Source organism: Leopardus geoffroyi, chromosome X (assembly GCF_018350155.1).
Source record: "Leopardus geoffroyi isolate Oge1 chromosome X, O.geoffroyi_Oge1_pat1.0, whole genome shotgun sequence".
NCBI lineage: Eukaryota > Metazoa > Chordata > Mammalia > Carnivora > Felidae > Leopardus > Leopardus geoffroyi.
In genome coordinates, this window is record NC_059343.1 from 20,678,868 (window position 1) to 20,701,706 (window position 22,839).

A 22,839-nucleotide genomic window follows, 5' to 3' on the forward strand; every position below is an offset into this window, starting at 1 on the left:
CTCTTCTTCTGTGGCCTGAAGCTCAGCCTTTAACTTAACCTTTCATAACCACCTGGACTTCCATGGCAGCTTTTGGATTTATTGCTTGGATCAGCATTTCTCAGTGTATGGTCTGTAGACCACCAAGTTCACCACCACCCGGCTATTAGTTAAAAAATGCAGGCGTCTGGGCCCCAGCCCAGATTCAGGGGTAAGGGAGAGTGAGCAGGAAATCTGCCTCTTGAACAAACTTACCAGGTGGCTGTTTGCACGCGTAAGTCCGGGAACCCCTGGTTTAGCTGCTCTGAGCTACCTCCCCAAGCCTCTTCTTGCCTTTCTCAAAGCTTATTAACTTTGCCTGTCCTCCTCCTCACCTCACTGTCTTGAAGCTATTCTTCGAAGGAAGCAGGGTGTCACGACCGAGATCAAGCTGGAACACCCACGGTTTGAGGTCAAATCCCAGCTTAACTACCCACCCGTGGTTCTCAGGTGGGTCCCCCTGCAGCAGCAGCACCTGGGAACTTGTTTAGAGAGGCAAATGTTTAAGCCCCGCCCCATTGGGACTCAATCAGAAACTCTGGGGGCGAGGCCCAGCCATCTGATTTAGTAAGCCCTCCAGGTGATTCCCAGGCACGTCCAGTGGAGGACCACTGCCGCTTGTTGGCCGTGCGAGGTTCGTGGCTTGTCTATAGCCTTCATTTCCTCAACTGGGAAATTCTGTAAGTACTAACCCCATAGAGGGGTGAGGGTCAAATGACAATGATGTATCCAAAGAACTTGGTAAGAGTAAGCACTTAATAACTACCCATTCTTATTACTATTGTTAAGCAAGCTGTCCTTTGTCCCATGGATTCTATTGTTTGGTTTGATGTTTGGTTTTTGCCATGGTGAGTGGAAACCATCGAGTTATGCCGTCTTCAGTGTCCCCGGGCTGACCTGCTCAGCTAGTCTTATTTTTCACTCCACCCCCATCAGCTGTAACGCCACTCATTTATTCCCACACAGCGCTCTACCTCTGTGCCTTCACTACTCCTGTTCCACTTGCCTGGAGTACCCTTCCATTTGCTGCCCACCTTGTCCCAATCTTCTCCCACAACAATCAGCTCAGGTCAGCTACAAGGTCTTGCCTGACTGCTCCAGGCCAAATGAACCTGTCCTTCCTAAAACTTTCAGTAATCTGTGTGGCAAGGTTGAGCCCCTGAGCACATGCACGCATGTTATTTGGGGGTTTTATCTCATACCAAGTTGTCTCTTTAACTACGGGTGTACCTCGGGGATATTGCAGGGTCCGTCCCAGACTGCTGCAATAGAGCCAGTATCACAATAAAGCTAGTCAAGTGCATTTTTTGGTTTCTCACTGCATATAAAAGTTATGTTTAGGGGCACCTGGCTGGCTCAGATGGGAGAGCACGCGACTCTTGGTCTCAGGGTTGTAAGTTCAAGCTGCACGTTGGGTGTAGAGAGTACTTTTTAAAAAGTTATGTTCACACTATGCTGTAGCCTATTAAGCATGTAATAGCATTGTATCTAAAAAACAATGTATATGCCTAAATTAAAAACACTTCATTACTAAAAATGCTAACCATCATCTGAGCCTTCAGTGAGTCACAATCACTGATCACAGATCACCAGAACAAACAAAATAACGAAGAAGTTTGAAATGTTACAAGAATTACCAAAATGTGGCAAAGATACAAAGTGAGCAAATACTGTTGGAAAAATGGCACCCGTCGACTTGTTCGACACCGGGTTACCACAAATCTTCCATTTGTAAAGATCACAGTATCTGCAAAGCACACTCCAGTAACATGCATCGAGATGAGGCATGCCTGAGCTCTCGGGAAACAGAGATGGTACTTGATAGTTCTTTTTCAATCTCTTCCCTCGCCACCTCTGGTATAAAGGAGTGAACGAATGGACAAACTTCTAGCGCAGAGCCCCGGCTCTTTAATTTAGGGCACACCTGGAGAAACTTTTGACAACACAGACTTGTGAACACAGTGATAATTATAATAGCTTAGGTTTGTAGAAGGCTTCACGGTTTAAAAACTGCTCTGGTGTTTTTCACCAAATCTTGTCATCCTCAAAACCTTGTGAAGCAGGCAAGGTATCACTGACCCTGTTTGCACCTGAAGACACAGGTGCAAGACCGTTCTCATGACTTGCACAAGGCGGTCGAACTGGTAAATGGCAAAGCTGGGGCTCCACCCGTGCTGTATCTCTGGTTGGTCTAGTTTATCAGTGTAGATGCTCCTCTTTCTGCACTGTGCTATAAATCTCTGAATTCAACTCTCCGATCAAAAGCGAGTGCTACTCAAATAACGATGGGCCTCTCTGCTACTTTAAATGTCAGGACAGGGCCCACTCGGAGAACAAGAAGTCCAGCCTCACCTGGTGTTCCTAAGCGGGCCTGAGCAATGGTCAGTTTTTCATGGGGTGCTTGGCATTGGCAGCTGGTTTCATCTGCAAATGGGGCAGGTGCAGTCAGGGTCTAGAAGGGAAAAAGAGAAAGGGAATATAGTCTGACAAACTTTCCTTTGGCACTAACTTCCCCTAAAGTCTTATTTCTGTTGGCTATACAAGTACAGTTAAGAAGAACATACCTACTGAGTCTTTCAGAGAAACACTTTGCTGTGAGAAATAAAAACAGGGACATTGTCACTGGAACCTTTTTTTTTTTTTTTTTTTTTTTTTGACCGATGCTCCAAAATAATGAGAGTGCCTCACGTCTACTACGTGCCAGGTACCAGGGGAGATACTCTCGACAGGTTCTCTCTTCTGGGCCCCACAAGAGCCTGTGATGGCTAGATTCTTCTTTCCTTCTATAATATAGGATAATAGCATCTCTAGTTCACAGAAAAGGCAACTGAGGCCCAGCAGGATTACAAAATCTGCTAAGTCACGCCCTTGGAGAGTCATGCTGGGCTGTGAACATTTCACAACCCCGCAGGGCAGACTGTACGGGTTTCGACTTACCCACACCCTGGGGCACCCAGCTGGAAGAAATGCCATACTCAGAAGTGTGGCAGACATCGCCTGTATTTCACACACACCGGCCTGGCCAATCACAAACTCTGACGTCACTTCAGTGCAAAGGCCAGAGCCATTATCCGTGCCCCGGGAGGGCCTAAAGGCACAGCCTTTCTGGCGAGCTGCAGAGAAGTGCCCGGGTAGCTCCAATAGCCACCCACGGCTGGAGGCCCCGCCCCAGGCAGCTTGGGCTGGGGCTCTGGGGAGCTGGGGAGCGCTGAGAGAGAGACGTAGTCACTTGGACGCCTGCCCAGGAAGTGGCTCTGCATCTTTTAGTCAGCCTCTTAAAATGAAAACCTCACTCTCTCCAAAGGAAGACAAAGGGAGTGGTATTTTTGTAAACAGGGCAAATGCAATCGAGAGTTGTCCATAGCCTCTGAGCTATGTCATCATCATGGTCATCACTGTATCATCTTTGGTATTTTTAAAGCTGAAGGTGACTAGTCACTGTACACATTACTCACATTGTCGCATGAATTAATTGCTTCTTAGGTATACACAGGTGTTCCCTAACTTGGGGAGACCATATGATCCATATGTTTATTTTTTTTTAATTTTTTTAAATGTTTTTATTTATGTTTGAGAGAGAGAGACAGAGTGCAAGCAGGGGAGGGGCAGAGAGAGAGAGGGAGACACAGAATCCGAAGCAGGCTCCAGGCTCTGAGCTGTCAGCACAGAGCCCGACGTGGGGCTCGAACTCACAGACCGCCAGATCATGACCTGAGCCGAAGTCGGTCGCTTAACCAACTGAGCCACCCAGGTGCCCCTGACCCATTTCTGCCATTCATTTATTCATTCACTCATTCATCAGTCATTCATTCACTCATTCAAATATAAGTCAGGTACGATCTTAGAACTGGAGATACAAGTAGGGGGAAGACCGGTTCCTGTCCTGGAAGAGCCTAGTCCTCCTCTGCACTGCCAAGAAGCAAGCCTTGTCCCACGCCCCTCCCTCTCCCCATTGTAGCACCTTCCGCCCTGGAAGCTGGAGTTCTGCCCCAGACTTGTTTGGATACCTTCCAGTTGTCTGAGACTTTCTTAACCCCCACCTCCCCGCACACAGCTCTGAAAGCAAACCAAGACTAGTGACATGTCTTCAGGAACCCTGGGTCCATTGTTCGTTCTTTTTCAGATACGGTAAGGTCCACGGTGGGCCAGAGCAGCGTTTGTAATGTAGCAAGGGGTGCAGTGATCTGAGCAGAGGCCACAAACAGAGCAGAGGCCACAGAATCCCCACGCCGGCACTCGCGGGCTATGTATTCTAATTTGGCTCTTCTGGTTGAAAGGAACAGACACTCGTTCAAACCAGTTTAAGAGATGAAGGAATGGGGCACCTGGGTGGCTGAGTCGGTTAAGCGTCCAACTTCGGCTCAAGTCACGATCTCACGGTCTATGAGTTTGAGCCCCACGTCGGGCTCTGTGCCGGCAGCTCGGAGCCTGGCGCCTGCTTCGGATTCTGTGTCTCCCTCTCTCTCTGCCCCTCCCCTGCTCATACTCTGTCTCTCTCTCAAAAATAAATAAACGTTAAAAAAACTTTAAAGAGGTGAAGGACTACTTTAAGGCTATCCCGGCACAGAAAGTACTGGGAAAAAGGTAGGCAAGGTGCAGTGTCTGGCCCCACAGTGCTCTGCACCCACCTGGCTGGCTCTCTGCGCGTGACTCTTTCTCTCCCACTCCCATTTACTCTGTATCCTTCCACTACGGTCAAGTCTCTGCTCACCTGTACTCCCCCATAACTGGCAGCTCACGTGTGACATTGGCTTCCCTTCCCAATACCCCTTCATTAACTTCTTATGGAGTCTTTCAGCCTCAGTTCCAACCCACCTGCTGCTTCTTTCCATGTTTCCCCATTCAAATTCCTTTTTTTTAATGTTTATTTTTGAGAGAGAGAGAGAGAGTGTGCATGCGTGCGCAAGCAGGAGAGGGGCAGAGAGAGAGGGAGACAGAGAATCCAGAGCAGGCTCCATGGTCAGCGCAAAGCCTGACGTGGGACTGGAACCTACAAATCATGAGATCATGACCTGAGCCAAAGTCAGACGCTCAACGGACTCAGCCATCCAGACACCCCTTCCCATTCAAATTCCTAAAGGAGAATCAGAATGGCCTAGCTCATCTTTGCAGAGCAGGCCACAACCAGGATAGGCTGGCATTGAATCAAACACCCACCTGGGGCCCACAGGCTGCGGCTGGTCAAGAGACTAGGAACGGAGAGGGAGGTGATGGGGTGGCCTGTCATGCCCCTTTAGCAGGTGCTGTCTTTAGGACAAGAAATGCATTGGACTTTGTGTACTTTTAAAAAGACATTCCTTAACTTGTTGAAGCTCAGTTTTATCTGTAAAATGGGTAACTATCTCTCAGGGTTGTTATGTGCCATAGAAATAATGTATATAAAGTATCTGGTACCCAATAAACTGTGGCAATTATTATTACTATTAGTGTTCATTATTACATATCATAATATATAATACTACATATTATAATAATAGATAATGGACTACCCCCTAGAAACAAAGCAAACTGACCCATGAATGAACTTTTAGGATACAACCTAAATAGCTAAATGGATTAGCTTTTATTTATTTTTTTTTTATTTTTTATTTTTTTTTTAAATTTTTTTTTAACGTTTATTTATTTTTGGGACAGAGAGAGACAGAGCATGAACGGGGGAGGGGCAGAGAGAGAGGGAGACACAGAATCGGAAACAGGCTCCAGGCTCTGAGCCATCAGCCCAGAGCCCGACGCGGGGCTCGAACTCACGGACCGCGAGATCGTGACCTGGCTGAAGTCGGACGCTTAACCGACTGCGCCACCCAGGCGCCCCGGATTAGCTTTTATTAATGAGTCATTAACCTTTAATAGATGTGGGCAGTGAATCTTCTTCACATGATCTGAAATAAATTACTATTTGGAGATCCTTCATGTGCCAGTCGCAAAGCTTATTAAAAAGATAAGGTGTTCCTCCTCACGCCAGTGAGAGTGGCTAAAATGAACAAATCAGGAGACTATAGATGCTGGAGAGGAGGTGGAGAAACGGGGACCCTCTTGTACTGTTGGTGGGAATGCAAACTGGTGCGGCCGCTCTGGAAAACAGTGTGGAGGTTCCTCAAAAAATTAAAAATAGATCTACACTATGACCCAGCAATAGCACTGCTAGCAATTTACCCAAGGGATACAGGAGTGTGGATGCATAGGGACACTTGTACTCCAATGTTTAGAGCAGCACTTTCAACAATAGCCAAATTATGGAAAGACCCTAAATGTCCATCAACTGAGGAATGGATAAAGACATTGTGGTTTATATATACAATGGAATACTACGTGGCAATGAGAAAGAATGAAATCTGGCCTTTTGTAGCAACGTGGATGGTACTGGAGAGTGTTATGCTAAATGAAGTAAGTCACAAAGGGAAAGACAGATACTGTATGTTTTCACTCTTCTATGGATCCTGAGAAACTTAACAGAAGACCATGGGGGAGAGGAAGGAAAAAAAAAAAAGAGTTTAGAGAGGGAGGGAGGCAAACCATAAGAGACTCTTAAAAACTGAGAATCAACTGAGGGTTGATGGGGGTGGGAGGGAGGGGAGGGTGGGTGATGGGTATTGAAGAGGGCATGTTTGGGATGAGCACTGGGTGTTGTATGGAAACCAATTTGACAATAAATTTCATATTTAAAAAAAAAAGATAAGGTGTTCCCATTTTCCAACAAAGGTGTGTTCTAGAAGGTGTGAAATCTGGTAATTAAAGCAGAGACAGAGAAAGCTGTAAAGCAAGGATAGTTACTCAAAGTTGGAGACAGGTTTCAATGCACCCTGTATTGTCTTCTTAATTGAGTGCATACACAGAGCCATGTAATCATCGACATACTAAGAATTGTGGCCTAAAAGTAGGAAAAAGAGAGAAGCAAAGAGATGGAAGGCAGACGGAGTTCCTCAGTGAGCTTGGGTGTGCCTGTGTGCACATGTGTACATGTGTGTGCATCAGTTGACATGGAGAAGGGGTATTTCTTGGTATGTGCAAGGCACCGTGCAGGAAACAGGGAGAATGCAAAAATTATTGAGCCACAGCCTTGTTGTGAACACTGCCAGAAGACTGCCTTCCAAAGCGAGGTAGATTACCCCCTAGGTTTAGAGTCAAGCTCTACATTCAGGAAGATGTTGATTAAGGCCCAGCAGCCCTGTGACTTCAGCCAATATTGTTTCAGTCCAAACACCCCAGGATTCCTTCTTCTCTGAGCCAGAATAAATCATTTGTTTTCTAAGGAATTTTAACCTACATGGGTTCTGTCTCCTCCACCTACAAGGGACAGACCAACCACAGGGAAATGGGACTAAGTTAACAAGAGGCTCCCAAGAGAGGCAGGGACTGGTCCAACCTGGACTCCAAGCTATGTATATACTTACAGCCTGCAGAGGACCCAGGCCCCCAACTATTCCTTACCATTTGGCAGACCTAGAGTGTTTCTAGGGATCCTCTTGTTTAGGTCCTAAGAAAGTCCTAAAACTGAAGCTCAATAATGTAACATAATAGTTCAATCTTTGAGTGCCTACAGAGTGCCATGTAACCATCTACACACTAAGCACTTTAAACCTATCAGCTCATTTAATTTTACAAGTCTGAGATAGATGTTGTCTCCACTCAAATAAACAGAACCTGTCTTCAACAGTGACACCAAATAGCAGCAGGAAGCAGCAGTGTTATGTCCCTTAGACTCCGTTACCTTTCTGGCTCCCTTTGAACTGAGGAAACTCTCTGGATTCTTAGGCCATTCGGATAGAGGGGCCTCAAAAAGGACACAATGGACTGCCTGGTAATTAAAGAAGAGGGGGGAAATGATTAATTGAAAAATAAAAGGACATGACCCTATTTTTCACCCAGACTTGGTGTGGTAGGTCACATGACTGACAGAGAATTGGTTACTGGCAAGCTGCGGCTTAGACCCCACATCAGCCAGATCACATTGTTGAATGTTTACTAATACTTGCTATGTATTTCATATGATGCTAGGCGTTTGGAGAGTGCGTAAATAGGAGAGAAATAAGGAAGGACAGACCAGAATTGGCTCTGGGGCAGCAATCCTCAAAGGTGAAGCATGGTGCTTTTAGAATGGGAGGAGGTTTTAGTCTGATAAGGCATATTCAGTTTTCACTAATTTAATATGTGGGGGGAAAACCCTGCCCTTTTCAACATACAAATTTTAGAAATTAAGCCTCTGAACTGGTAGAGATCATCAGAGGATAGACTGTGCCCCCCTAGGTAGCCACATTCCAAATTCAGGGCTGGAAGTCACATGAAATTTTTATGTTTAGCAGGAAAGATGGAGGGTATTAAAGGGTTAAAGAGGGCTGGCCCCAAACCCCGGACCTCCTATGTGCAAGGACCTTGCCAGACCACAGACTTGGAGCAAGACTGCAATTAAACTTCTTTCTACCTAATTTAGGATTTCAGAACACCGAGTCATTGCATGTGAATACACTGCCTATTTGTCATATAGGTTCTGGTTATATAAACTGTACTGTATCATACCAAAGCCATATTCCCATAATGCTTTTTCTACATTTTTTTTAACGTTTACTTATTTATTCTGAGAGGGAGAGAGAGTGTGGGAGGGACAGAGAGAGAGGGATAGAATCCCAAGCAGGTTCCACACTGTCAGTGCAGAGCCTGATGCGGGGCTCAAACTCAAGAACCGTGAGATCATGACCCTAGCCAAAACCAAGAGTTGGCCCTTAACCAACTGAGCCACCCAAGAGCCCCTCCTGTCACGCTTTTTAAAGGCAAAGACTTTAGATGTTGGACATTTCATTTGCAAAATGCGTTCAATTAGTCATTGTCAAATATTTACTTAAAAGCTATTAGACATTACATGGGGCACCTGGCCGGCTCAGTCAGAAAAGAATGCAACTCCTGATCTCAGAGTCATGAGTTCAAACCCCACGTTAGATGTCGAGATCGCTTAAAATAAATAATTATTATTTTTTTTTAAATTGGACGTTACATAAAGTATACAATGCAAATGTCAGTTGAATGTAAACAAAGGGCGGGGGATAGAACCGGTACTCCCGCATCAATGACTGACAACTGGATCAATCAGACAGCAAGCTGACACCCATTTTATTTTTTAAACATGGTTTTTAAAAACATTGCTGGTCCTTAAACTAACCTTCAGTATCTTCACCTATTTGATTATCCAATAAAATAATCTACCTCATGAAGCTACTGTAAGGAGTAAATGAAGTGATGTGTGTCTAAGTGATATCTTCCTTCTATTTCTCCAGAATCCACTCTCTCCTGCTCTTCTCTACTCCTCTCTGGATGGCTTCCGGTATGGAGTGCACCAATAAGCTACATTGCCTTTCTGCTTCAAGTTGAGCTGGGTCCATGACAAGTAAGCAAAACCCCAGAGGGCAGGGCAAGAGTGACCTTAGGGTATCTTTCCACCTGGCCTCCTCACTGCTAGGAAGCATGTGGTGTTTCTGTCCTTTTACCGATATGCACAGCTTGTGGTGAGAGGCCCCTCTTCACACAGTGCCCTGCCAAGTTCCGGCGACCACACTCTCCCCTTCCTTCCTGCCTAGGAGTGACAACCCCTAACATTTCCAGGCCTAGGGTGCATACTATCCCTTGAGGTTTCCTGAAACGCCCGCACCCTGGTAAATAGTCCCTTTTATTAAACTCTTTTCATATTTCCCGTTTAGAATGAGCCGTCTGTGTCTCGACAGGGCCTTGACTGATACAGTATACATAAGAGTACGGCTGCCAGGCTCAATAAATGTTCACTAGCAAATGTTGATGAGGCATGTTAGAAGCACAGAGATCAATTGAAAAGTGAATTACCCATAGTTAGTAAAGTCATAACCATCCCAAGAATGTCCTCCAGTAGGAAAGAATTTTATAGCAACGTTACAACTTGTTCACCAGGATACGCGAAAGAGATAAGAACAGGACCTCAGAAACAAATCGACTTTTCCCAGGCAGCCCTTTTGACTCAGGACTCCCCAGCTTTCGAACTGCAAATTCAGAATTAGAAAAACACATCACAAAATCTCAGTCCTCAGTCTCATTCTGTTAGGTTTGTGTTTGCCAGTTGAACATAGTTTTTAAGGCATGATTTTATTTGGGATCAAATTATGTTAGTCTTTTGAAGACAGGGAAGAAACGGTAGATTTTACACTTGACTGTAGGCCCAACATATGTAAATCCCTGGATTCTTGGACTCTGTCTGTGATTATGCAGAGGCTCAGCGCAGGCAGCTGCTGCAGAGGCTTGACAGATGCCAGTGGAGCGGAGACAAAGGAGGCCTAGCACATCGCTCGGCACCAAGAAAGATCTATTTTTCATTTAGCTAAGTATGGTATGCACATATTATGAAGTAATAGGCAACACTGAAAACAGTGACACAGATACATATGTACAGACCAGGAACAATTTTTAGGACATTTTGCTAAATGCAAAAAGCAAGTGACAGAGAAAGAAGTATAATACGTACACATGTTATATAGTATGATATCGTATGCTTAAAGAGAGAGAGAGAGAAAAATAGCTAATTGTAGAAATAGTTTGGAACTGTGCTGTCCGATGTGGTAGTCATTAGCCACATGTGCCTACTTAAATTCAAATTACATTTCGTGAAATTAATGAGATAAAATTAAAAACTCATTTTGTCGGTCACGTTAGCCACATGTTAAGTGCTTGATAACCAAATGTGGCTAGTGGCTGCTACAGTATTAGCATAGATACAGAACATTCCTATTGTCACAGAAAGTTCTCTTGGACAGCACTGGCCAAGAAGGATGGATATACAACAAATTATTAACTGGGGGAAGAAGACCACATGGGCAGAAGAGATGAAAGGATGTTTTTACTGTTCACTCCATTTGTGTCTGTTATTTTATTTTTACATGAGAACACACTTATACAATTCATCTTATTTTTTTTTATTTTTTTAAAACATTTATTTATTTTTGAGAGTGAGAGAGACAGAGCGTGAGTGGGGAAGGGGCAGAGAGAGAGGGAGACACAGAATCCGAAGCAGGCTGCAGGCTCTGAGCTGTCAGCACAGAGCCCCATGCAGGGCTCGAACTCATGGACCATGAGATCGTGACCTGAGCCAAAGTAGGATGCTCAACCGACTGAGCCACCCAGGGCCCCCAATCTTATTTTATTCTTAAAGTTTGTTTATTTATTTTGAGGGAGACAGGGAGAAAGAGAATCCCAAGCAGGCTCCGCACTGACAGTGCGGAGCCCTATGCAGGGCTTGAACTCAAGAACCGTAAGATCATGACCTGAGCCAAAACCCACGGTCGGACACTTAACCGACTGAGCCACTCAGGCACCCCACAATTTATCTAATTTTAAAATAAATTTAAAGAAATATCTCCTATCTTGGGAATTCAGAGATGCAGGAAATCTAATCCAGGATCAGGTGTTCCAAATGTCGAGGGGAAAAGGAGTCTAACAGGAAAAGAGGAGTACTTTTAAAAATAACAACCATTAGGGGCGCCTGGGTGGCTCAGTCGGTTAAACATCCGACTTCGGCTCAGGTCGTGATCTCACAGTTTGTGAGTTCAAGCCCCATGTCAGGCTCTGTGCTGACAGCTCAGAGCCTGGAGCCTGCTTCAGATTCTGTATCTGCCTCTCTCTCTGCCCCTCCCCCACTCACACACTGTCCCTCTCTCTCTCAAAAAAAAAAATAAACATTAAAAAAATAACAACTATTATTTATAAACTAACTGCTAAATGATATTATTCTAAGGTATATGGAACATTTAAAATTTATTTGAGCTTTTAAAAACAATTTAAGTTATCTTCATACTATCTACTCTCTATTCACTTTTCCAACATCCAGCAAATACTACTTGAGGGCTTGCTGTGTGCCAGGCACTGGTTTTAGGTTCTAAGGATATATCAGGAAAAAAACAAAAACAAAACCAAAAAGATCCTGTCTTTGTGATCCTTAAAGATAATAAACAACAACAACAACAAAGAACGTGAAATGCGTAGTATGTTAAAAGGTGATAGTGCTTAGAAAAAAATAAAGGCAAGGAAGGGGGATAAAGAATGCACAGGGTTTACCTGTAAATAGGATAGCCAAGGGAGCTGATATATGTATCAATATATAAAGGATCAGTTGAGCCATGTGGAGAAAGAACTCTCCAGGTAGAGGAAACATCAAGTGCAAAGGCCCTGAGGCAGTAGCATGCCCAGCTTCTTCCAGGAATAACAAGAAGGCCAGTATGCCTGGAGAAGGTGAACAAAAAAAGAAAAGTAGTAGGAGATACAGCCAGAGAGGTGAGGTACAAGGCAGGAGATGGGAGGAACCCAATGGTATGGGGTTTTTAGGATGCTCTAAAGACTGGCTTTCCACGGGGAAGATGGGAGCCATGAGAGAGTTTTGCACAGGGAGTAAGATGACCTGACTTAGTCCTAATGGGACCACCTGGCTGCTACATTGAGGTTAAACTCTAAAAGGTCAAAGGCAGGAGCAAGAAAACCACTAAGGGAACTGGTGTACTCATTGGGCAAGAGTAGGTAGCTGGGGCTGGGACCAGGGTGATAGCACGGGAGGTAGTGACAAGTAGTCAGATTTTGGATAGATTTTGAATAAACAAAATTTGAAATTTACTGAATGTAGTGTGTAAAAAAAACTGACAGAAGTCAAGGTAACTCCAAAGTCACTGGCCTGAAGACGTGGAAAGATGGCATCACCACTCCCTAACATGGGGAGACGCTGGAAGAGTAGGTGTGAGAGTGGGACAGACAGGATGGAGAAATCAAGAATTCTGCTCTCACACATTTGGTGTGACATACCTGTTAGATCTCCCAGTGGAGACATCAGGTAGGCAGTCGGATTTACAAGTCTAAAGCTGGGGACAGAGAACTAAGCTAGCAATACAGGTTAAGAAACCATACAGATATAAATGCTATTTAAAGCCACTAGACTCAATTCATTCATTCAGCTAAGGGCATGAGTTCAGGCTGAGGCAAGGACCTGGTTGTTTAATAAGGAGACACTATATATTTATGGCCAATCTCCCCTGAATACTGGAAGCTCTAAGAAGACAGGGACTTGGCGGGCATCTGGGTAGCTCAGTTGGTTAAGAGTCCAACTTCGACTCAGGTCATGATCTCGTAGTTCGTGAGTTCGAGCCCCACATAGGGCTCTGTGCTGACAGCTCAGAGCCTGGAGCCTGCTTTGGATTCTTTGTGTCCCTCCCTCTCTGCCCCTCCCCTGCTTTTGGTCTCTCTCTCTCTCTCTCTCTCTCTCTCTGTCCAATCCTCTCTCTCAAAAATAAATAAACATTAAAAAAAATTTTTTTTAAAGAAAAGAAAACAGGGACTTGGTCTGTTGTATCCTCCTCACTGCTATATCCCTAATTCCTAGGGCAGTATCTGGCAGACAGAAGGTTCTCAAAAGACATTTGTTGAATGGAGGAATTTAAAGTCCTTAGAGAGAAAATAATTATTGATAAGAAACTGGAGAGAGAATTATTAATAATGATTTTATTCATAAAGACTAAACTGAATAAGAAATATAATGCATAACTTCTTCTTATCATGATATATCCTACAGAAAACTTGGGGAAATAAAGAAAGGAAAGCAAAATTCACCAATAATTCTACTTTCCAAATATAACCACTGTTAACACTCTCTATATTTCTTTTAGGGCTTTCTGATATGCATACATATTAACAACTTTGGAATCCTATCTACATGAACGGTTTTTTCCACTCAGTATGTCATGATTACTTTATTATGTCATTTAGGCTTCAACCTCACTATTTTAAGGGTATTATCTGGTGGTTCTATCTCCCATTCTCCCTAGCCCTGAGCCTAAAATTCCCAAGCATTACTCTTTTAGGCAAGACAATGAAAAGTAGGGGCATCATATCTCAGAGAGAGAATGTTAAATTAAAAAGATAGGAGGGAAGCAGGAGCACCTAATTTATCTGTTCATGTTTCTATTTTGAAGGTGCAAGTGGCACCAGGAAATACAATACAGGCCAATCAAGTTTAGCTGTGAAAGGAGCTGCCCTGGTTGGCCTGGAGGCCAATGCTGGTTGGTGCAGGGCCCGAGAGGAGAGATTAGCAGGTATCCCAAAATGAGAACGAGTAGGCAATGGGCAAGCTAAGCAGTAAGATACATTTGAAGAATGGCCCCTTCAGTAAAGTCATTTCCTTTTCCAAGGATTCTGGGTAACTGGTCATCGGCTACGCCGAACAGCCTCCCCGAGGCCTGGCCTACCCAATGCCAATGACAGCAGTCCGAGCAGGATGTATAATGAGACCCCAGCTGCTCTAACTGCACCAGCCATGGCCACTTTGTGACAGCCCCCCACCCTCTCAAGAGTCCATACTCCTGCAAAACACCCTCCCATTGTTTTTAATAGACTTTATTTTTTAGAGAAGTTTTAGGTACACAGCCACATGAGCAGGAGGCACACATTTGATTTCACATTTAACTCTCGCTAATTTTGATAGCTATACAGCATGCCCCTGAACAGAAAAACCGTAATGTATTTAGATATCTCTCTGTTGTTGAATATGAAGTTGTTTAGGTTTTAGTAATGTAAGTAACATTCTAAACATAGCTCTGAGCCTCTGATTATTTCCTTAGGATAGATGCCTAGAAGCTGAATTACTTAGACCAGGGGTATGAACATTTTCGAGATAAATATTTGCAGAACATTTTAACATGTGTTGGTGAATTAGCCTCTACAAAAGCTGTGTCATTTATAGTCACAGTACAATGTATGTCCTTTATAGTCACATTTTTTAAACCAATGTGTGAACACCTGCACCTAGGTCAGGCTAGCAATTTCTGCCCTTCCAGCAACCCAAGATCAGAAATGTTATTATGCTCTAGGGATCCAGGCTTCCCTAAAACATTGACCGCCCACAAGCCCTAACCCCCCACACCACCCATGTGTCACTTTCTGAAATGTACTCTAAATAATACATTCATTTATCCTAAAATGTATGTTTTCCCCCACATGTTAACATCTCTGAGATGAGGAGAGGGGTCTTATGAGAAATGTCTTAAAACCAGTATGGGCAATTTTCTGACATTGTAACATCTCTGCAATGGGACTGTATCTCATAATCAAGGGCATCTTAGATTCACGAAATGCATAGAGGATGCTGACAAGAGAAAATAATCATTTTTACCTCAAGATTGAAAAAGTCCATACCCTAAGTCCATTTTTCTTAAGCAACTGAGCTTAAGGAGTTTATAATGAACATCAATAACAATCATATATCTTATTCATATCCCATCTTCTTCCTCAAAGGACTTGAGGTGACTTTAAAAAAAAAGATTTGAAAGTTGAATAGTTGCAAGATCTGGGTTGAGGGAGGAAATACGGTTTCAACAAAGGTCAGAAGGGAAACGAGCATACAGGAATCCCTATCCCACTTCTCCACATTTCAGGCCGATCACAAAAATGACTTTAAGCTCTAAGCAGTCAGAGCAAAGAGAGAGACAAAGTTAATATCGTCCGTAAGCAAAAAACCAAAATAGATCCTGAGGAGGAGCACGGCGTTTCCTGAGGCCGAATTTTATAGCCTTTGCTCCAGTGGTGCTGCCGGAAGGGGCATGCTGGGTGATGCTCGGTAGTGGGACCAGCATACTCAACAACAACGCCCTAATAAAGAAAACCCTGTTTTTTGTTTGCTCAAAGTACCATTATGAGGCAAGGCACAGCCTCAGAACCAAAAAGCAGTTCAAGAGAGCATTTCTATAAGAGGCCAAACACGGAGCCTGAAAATGCTGTCCTCCCCCTCACTGCTGGATCCAAGGGCAAGATGCAGAATCTGGAGACCAGGGATTTCTAATGTGGGACAGGCGAGACAATCCATTAGAGAACAACACTTGGGCTTAGATTTATTTTTCATGTTAAAAAACAAGACGCGTTACTGACATCTAATTCTAACATGCAGGTTGATACGGTGCCCTATCTCTGTCAACATCACGTCCATGAAGTGTCCTCAAGGAAAAATGCAAAGTGTACAGCTGAGAAGGGGGGTCTGGATCCCCTGACATTTTCATTTGCTTTTAGCTTATTGTAATTTAATGCAGTTTGCGTGGGCCTGGTAAAGGGCATTTATAGATTATGTTACCTAGTTTTAACTAAACCAATGCTCACAGGATCACCAATTGGCTTAAAACACTTTCCATAATGAAATAGGAAAGCGAAAATAATACAAGCACAAGCGAACAAGAGCCCTTTGTAGGTGTCTTGCATCAGCCACGTTATCAGGTATGAACAACGAAGACCTAATCAGATCAACAGGAAGACAGCTGAATGGACGATTATCACAAAGAGGACTATTTGAAATATCTGCTGCCATTAGCATTAAACTTCACCTGGAGCGTATATTGTACCTTGAGTTATTAGGTTACGATCGTACGAAGCTACTGTAATTACCATGATACTTAAAAGCAAAGCATCCAGAACATGAAGAGAAATCTCTAGGATTTTTTTCAGTGACGTTTCAAGACGTGATACTCAATCCAGGCCTTCACAAAATACTGTTGCATGTAATCATAAATGGCAGAAGCCTTTTTCAAAAATTTCCGTAATTCAATAAAGAAAAACCAAAAGTCTCATACCATTGCAGAAGCACCTGCTCTTCATGCCACAGTACAGCTGGCTGCTCTAGTTCATGGGGAAAAAATTGATGTCAAACAAAAACGCATTCCTTTGTCAGCAAATATATTTAGAAGACATATAGAAAACATTGCTGAAGACTGGAAGAAACAAGCATTAGAACAAATTATGCAGTGTGGGAGGTTTGCTGTAAAGTTGGACGGAAGTACAGATATTTCTAAAATGTTGCAGCCTGAGGTATTTGCTAGATTCCATTTCAATAATAACCCCCCCTTTTTTCGTGAGCCACTGAAGGGAAGATCTTCCAAAGAAGATTTTCCAAAGAAAGATGTTCCAAAGAAGATTGATTGTGCAGAGTGGATGACTTCTTTAATAAAAACAGTATTTTATGGAAACAAACAAAAAAACCCCGCACATCTAACTATCAATGAACCAACCACATTGCTCTTAGAACCCAGACTCCCACCTATTTGAGAAATGCCTGTCTTCCTTTCAATACCTTTCCTCTCTTGGACCTTTAAAAACTGTTTCTCAGGATTCTATCCTGGAAGACGGTGGGATATGTAGATTAATTTAATCAGATCTCATATAGAGATAGGCAGATACAGGGAGGATTTCTTTAGCTTAGTTACAGCTCTTCTATTTTTCTTCCCTTAAAAAACATGATAGGATGGTTTGGGGTCAGTCGTTTCCTAGAATTTGCCCTATAAAAGGATTATCCAGAGTCCCTCTTGCTACCTAATCAATCCCGTCCACCTCCTTCTGAGTCTAGAAACGGACTGTGTGGCCAGGCCATCGTTATAAAACACACATAGATTGGGCACTATGGCTTTTAATTCACAGATAACCTAAGGCTAGACAAGGTACTAGAAGCAAGGCGAGTTTAGTTCAGCAGCTTACCTATGCTCTCTTCGAGGCTGGGTGCTGACCCAGGAGCACAGCAAAGCTCTGTTAGTGGCCCAGAGCTGTAACTGCAGGTAAGATTGGATACCATTCCTTAGAATGGGATCTGTGAGATCACCAGTTATGTGAAATGCTCAATCTGTTGCTGAGTGCCCCTCTCTCCATTACTGTGGTCACAGCACCTTTCAACTTTGTATTAAAGAACAATACATGTACGGCAATGTGCAGAGATCCTAAGTGTGGAACTCTGGACGTGCACAGAATGAACATACGCAGCAGCACCCAGATCAAGTAAACTACCACTGCCAGCATCCGTCCTGTGCTCCTTCTGCTATCCTGACTTCTAACCTCACAGATTGGCTTGCCTATTTTTAAAATATTTAATAGAAATGGAATCCTGTAATGCATATTCTTTTGTTACTGGCTTCTTTTCATTCGATACTATGTTTGTGAGATTTATCCATATTTTTGCAGGTAGTTGTAGACTCTTCATGCTCCATTGCCATGTAGCATTTCATTGTGTGAAAATACAACAACTTATTTATCCATTCTTCTTCTGCCGGGGATCTGGGTAGTTTCCAGTTGGAGTTATTATGAATAATGCTGCTAAGAACATCCTATTACTCATCTTTTGTGGCCATACGTACAAGTTTGCTAGGAGTAGGTACGCCGGGTCAAAAATCTTTACTTTGAGTTTCTAAATTTACTACCAAGAGCCTAGACATCGAAATTGTTTCCATTCCTGGTCCCAAAGGCGGACAATGTGACACGGGAGAGCTAAATACAGCATTTTTCAAAGTGCATGTACAAACACCTTGCTTCCAACTCCCCTGGAAGCCTGAGCAGGTGATTCTCTGCTCACTGATACTGGGGGACTGTGTGTAGTGGCAACATGGGGCTTTACAAGTCAGACAAACCTAACTTTAAATCCCAGCTTTATCAGTGTGCTTGATCTTTGGGGAATTACTTAACTCTTGGTCTCCTTATTTCTAACACAGGGAATAGTGATCCTTATCTTACAGGCCTGCAGCCTGGTTAAACGAGGTCACACACATAGGGCACCAGCACAGTGCCTAACACAGGGTGCATCAGTCCCCCATTTGCCCACAGAGGGCAATGAATGAGACCACTAGTCTTAAGCCCAGTATAGAACAATTCCCGCGTAACTGAACAATTTGGAGGTACAATAGGATTTCGTGTCATGTGACTGTGCCTACCATCAAAATCAGGCACTAGACATGAAGCCCAGAAGCCGGCAGGTACCAGGAATAGGCTTCCAGCATCATTTGGTTGGCAACAGGCCGTACACATCATTCACGGGGCTTGTATTAACCTATTATTATTGTTGCTATTCTTCTTAAATGCCAGCTTAAATCGCCGTCAGCTCCCTTTTACACTTATGTCAGGTTCAACGTGCATGAATTATGAAGTGGAAAACAAAAACATCAAGTCACACGCTTTGGTGGAAGTGAGGAGATTATATGAAAATGAATCCAGCTTCATGGGCTGGCCTCGCGTGGCCCTGCCCATTATTACACAGGTGCACACGAACAGGGCTTGCTGCTTTACTTTCTAATCACTGTGTTTTCAAGTGTGCCTTCAAGATTGTTGAGTGTTAAACTGTCTCTTTATCCCCAAGCAAGGTCAGCTTCCCCAGCCTCCCATACAACCTGTCTCCTGCTGGGATAAAGAGGAAGGTAGGAATGTTAAAACAATAATGCTATGGTCTGAGGCCAGCAACGGGTAATCAGATCCTAGCAAGGTAGAGGCTGTTACCTGGGAGATTATTGGAAGAAAATAGGCCTAGCTTGCAACGACTTGGGTCTGTTCCTACCTTCCTTGTTTTCTCCTTTTCATCCCACCCCCAGTTATCAGACGGAATAAACCTTTTTCTACATTTTTTTCCCATCAAGAGGCACCAAGAAGCTTTCTTTGTGTGGGTATGAGCAAAAGAGTCAAGAGTTCCAAGACTATGGCCTGACGCACTGTTGGACTTTAACCTGAAGCAGTGAGCTGATGTGGCTGGCTTCAGCTAGACAAGGCCCCTACAGCTCAATGCCATACTGCCTTGCCTCAAAGAAAACCCAGTATTTCGAACTTTAGTGTTAGGAGATAGATCAATTAGGGGGTCATCATTCACATTAAGAAGAGATTCAAGCTAGGTTTCTTTGGACAATGACTAGAATGTTCAACATATGATTTAGAATACACTCAACCTTTCTGAAGAAGCATCTGAAGAATAAAGTTGGAAGACAACAGGTTTGTTTCTTTTACTAATGTAAAGTTCCAGAGTCTTTTGCCAGCGTTTGTTATTCGTATTTAGCCAATGTGTCCTGCCATAAGATCATTCAACCTGTTTTTACCCCAAATGGATAAAACCAAAAGGAGGGGAGGAGTGGGGTAGCCCTGCTTTTTGAGAGAAGCAAGAGATCAAACAGAACACACTGGGGTGGAGCATGCTCCGTGGTGAGGGAAGCTGGAATCACAATCTTGGGGCTGGCAAAGATCATCTATCCAATCCGTCATGAAAGACAGAACTAGGGTCCAGAGATGAGAAGTGATTTGCTTAAGCCCACAGAGTAGTTCACTGGTAAAACTGACGTTGGAAGGAAACTGTGGGCTCCAATGAGCAGAGACTAGGCTGTGGCATTCTTGTCTTGCCAGGCCCCGCCCTTCTGCGGTGGGCCAGCCCACTTCCCCTGGAAGCTCCAAATCTACATCTTTCTTGATCCTGGGGGTTGGTGTGGAGCCCCAGAAGCCATAATGGGACAGATCCATTTTCTCTCCTTGGAACCCTGTCTCATCAGGAACCGCTCAGCCTTTCCACCCTTCCCTATTCCCACCCTAGCCTGGAGGCCTCTGGAGAGGAATACTCCGGGGTTGGACCCAACTTCTCAGGCTATCCCATATTTACACTTCTGCACCTGCTAGAACCAAGCCACTAACTTCACCTCCACCTTAGAGAGAAATCCGAGCCCATCAGATAGAGAGGCTTTCAACATTCAATGCCCTCCCCCTTTAAAACTTCTTACCCAAAACATCCTTGCCAGCTTGCCAGTGAAAGAAATGTCTCTTCTAGTTGAAACCAATTCTTCCACTTGTTCACTAGAGCCCAGTGTCTCCACAGCCCAAGACTCATTCCCCCCTCAATTTTCCCCCTATCACTTTCACCTTCTCTCACTGGCTCTTTGCCATTTGCATGTAAGTGTGAGTTACTACCATCTTCAAAGAATGAGCCAACCAAAAGCCTTGGCACACTGGACAGATGTTGGGAAGAATGAGATGAAAAAGGAAGAAGAGAAAAAAGCTAGCCTCTCTCAACCCTAAATCCTGATTCATCCACCTTTGGATCCTACACATTCTATCTACTTATCTTCTCAGGCAACCTTCTACTTCCCCACCTTCTAAAAGCTCCTCAACTCACTGCCATCTGGCCTCTGCTCCCATTACATCACTGAAACATCACCAGTGACCTTTTCTTTCTAAATCCAAAGGAGCCTTTGCTTCATTACCCCGTTTGATCTGTCTGCTGCATTTGGTTCTACTGGACATTCCCACCACAGAACGTACCCTGCCATTGGCCCCCTGATCTCCCAGATATTTGAGAAGTACCTCTCTGTCTTCTTTTCATGATCCACCTCTACTGGCTCTTTGAATGGTGTCTCTCAGGGGGTGCCTGGCTGGCTCAGTTGGTTAAGGGTCTGACTCGCTTTCAGCTCGGGTCGTGATCTCAAGGTTCATGGGTTCGAGCCCCGCATTGGGCTCCAAGCTGAAAATGCAGGGCCTGTTTGGGATTCTCTCTCTCCTTTCTCTGGCCTCCCTCTCAAAATAAATAAATAAGCTTAAAAAAATAATAAATGGTGTCCCTCAGGGCTCGATTCTGGAAAGATTCTGGGATAGAGTAGATTAATTTAACCAGATTTCACATAGATACAGGCAGCTATAAGGAGCCTTCTAATAGTTTTAATTACAGCTCTTCTATTTCTCCCCTTCTAAGAACCTGATAGTATGGCCCAGGGTCAGTTATCTTCTCGAATTACTTGTAGTAGGATTATCCTGAGGCGCTCTTGCTAGCTAACCATTTCCATTTCAATTACCATGTTCTTGGTCCAGAAACTGTCTGACTCCATTTCATTCCGATCAATTTCACTTCCATCTCTTCCACACTGACCTCTCCCACATCTACATCTCCAGCTCAGAACTCTCTCCCGAGTTCCAAAACCAAACATTAAGTAGACACCTCCAAATGGAAGTCTGCATGCTATCCCCAACGCAACTCTCACAACCTACTGTCCCCTAATACTCTCACCTCAGTGATGGTACCCACTCGAGGAAGCCAGAAAACTGAATCTTCCTTGATACTGGCCAACGCTCAGACTCAGTTGTCAAATCCTGGGATGCTTACCTCCTTAGTGTCTCCCATATTCATGCAGTTCTCTCCTTCTCCACTGCACCATCCGTAACTTCAAACTTAATAATTCTCATCTACATCACTACAATAGTCTCCAAACCAAAAGAGGATAGGGTAGCAAAGAAAATATTACAAGTGCAAAGTATGAAATAGTTTCTTAGCTTTGAGTAAATATACGTGTGTGTGTGTGTGTGTGTGTGTGTGTGTGCTATGCAACATGACATGTATTTATCATTGCGGCTTTGCAGAGCTCTCTCTCTCTCTCTACAGGCTTGTGCAGGTATCTAAGCTCCCTCTACAGCCACATATGGCTACCGAGCACTTGAAAGTGGCTAGTCTGAATTTTGATGTGTTCCAATATAATATACACACTGGATCTCAGACTTACTATCAAGAAAAGAATATAAAATACCCCACTCGTTATTTTGATATTGATTAATGTTGAAATGATCATATTTTGGATATATCAGGCTAAACAGAACATATTAAGATTAACTTCACCTTTTTCAACTTTTTAAACCCTGGCTACTAGAACATTTTAAATTGTATTTCTACTGGACAGCACTGGTCTAGAGGCTGGAGTCTGCCGCTTACACTGGGGACTTAAGATCCCCTCAAAAGTAGACTGGTCCTCTCCGTGTCCAAAAATGTTTTGGGATCAGCAAGTTGCATGTTTTCTTCAGAGGCAGGGACCTGTCTTAATTTGGGGATCTGGTCAATGGAGTCTCCCTTGTTGGGAAGCACTTCTGCTTAGTGGATAAAATGCAGCTTATAAGGTACGTAAAGTCCAATATATTAATGTCAAATGTACCAAAAAGAAAAAAAAGCTCTCTCACAAAGGATTTCAGCATCCTGGCATGCTTCCACATCCCAAACTACGGTCTCCTGTTAAGTGGACATGATATTCA

General features: G+C 43.8%; 1 protein-coding gene across 11 annotated transcripts in view; it reads right to left on the reverse strand.

Moving 5' to 3' along the window:
- The window catches only part of PCYT1B (phosphate cytidylyltransferase 1B, choline), a 126,431-nt gene that overhangs the window by 71,656 nt on the left and 31,936 nt on the right, over positions 1-22,839 (reverse strand). For 7 of the 11 annotated variants that reach the window (XR_006710981.1, XM_045472144.1, XM_045472145.1 and 4 more), the window contains exons 2-3: positions 7,727-7,813; positions 2,371-2,470 (exon numbers count right to left, since the gene is read on the reverse strand). Coding sequence is in view for 10 of the 11 variants with exons in the window: in XM_045472144.1 (XP_045328100.1) it covers positions 2,371-2,470; positions 7,727-7,813 (187 nt within the window). In the remaining variant the exon portion in view is untranslated. Of the gene's footprint in view, positions 1-2,370; positions 2,471-2,955; positions 3,086-7,726; positions 7,814-22,839 lie in introns of those variants that run through there. The other 4 variants (XM_045472147.1, XM_045472150.1, XM_045472151.1 and 1 more) reach the window with 2 other exon arrangements.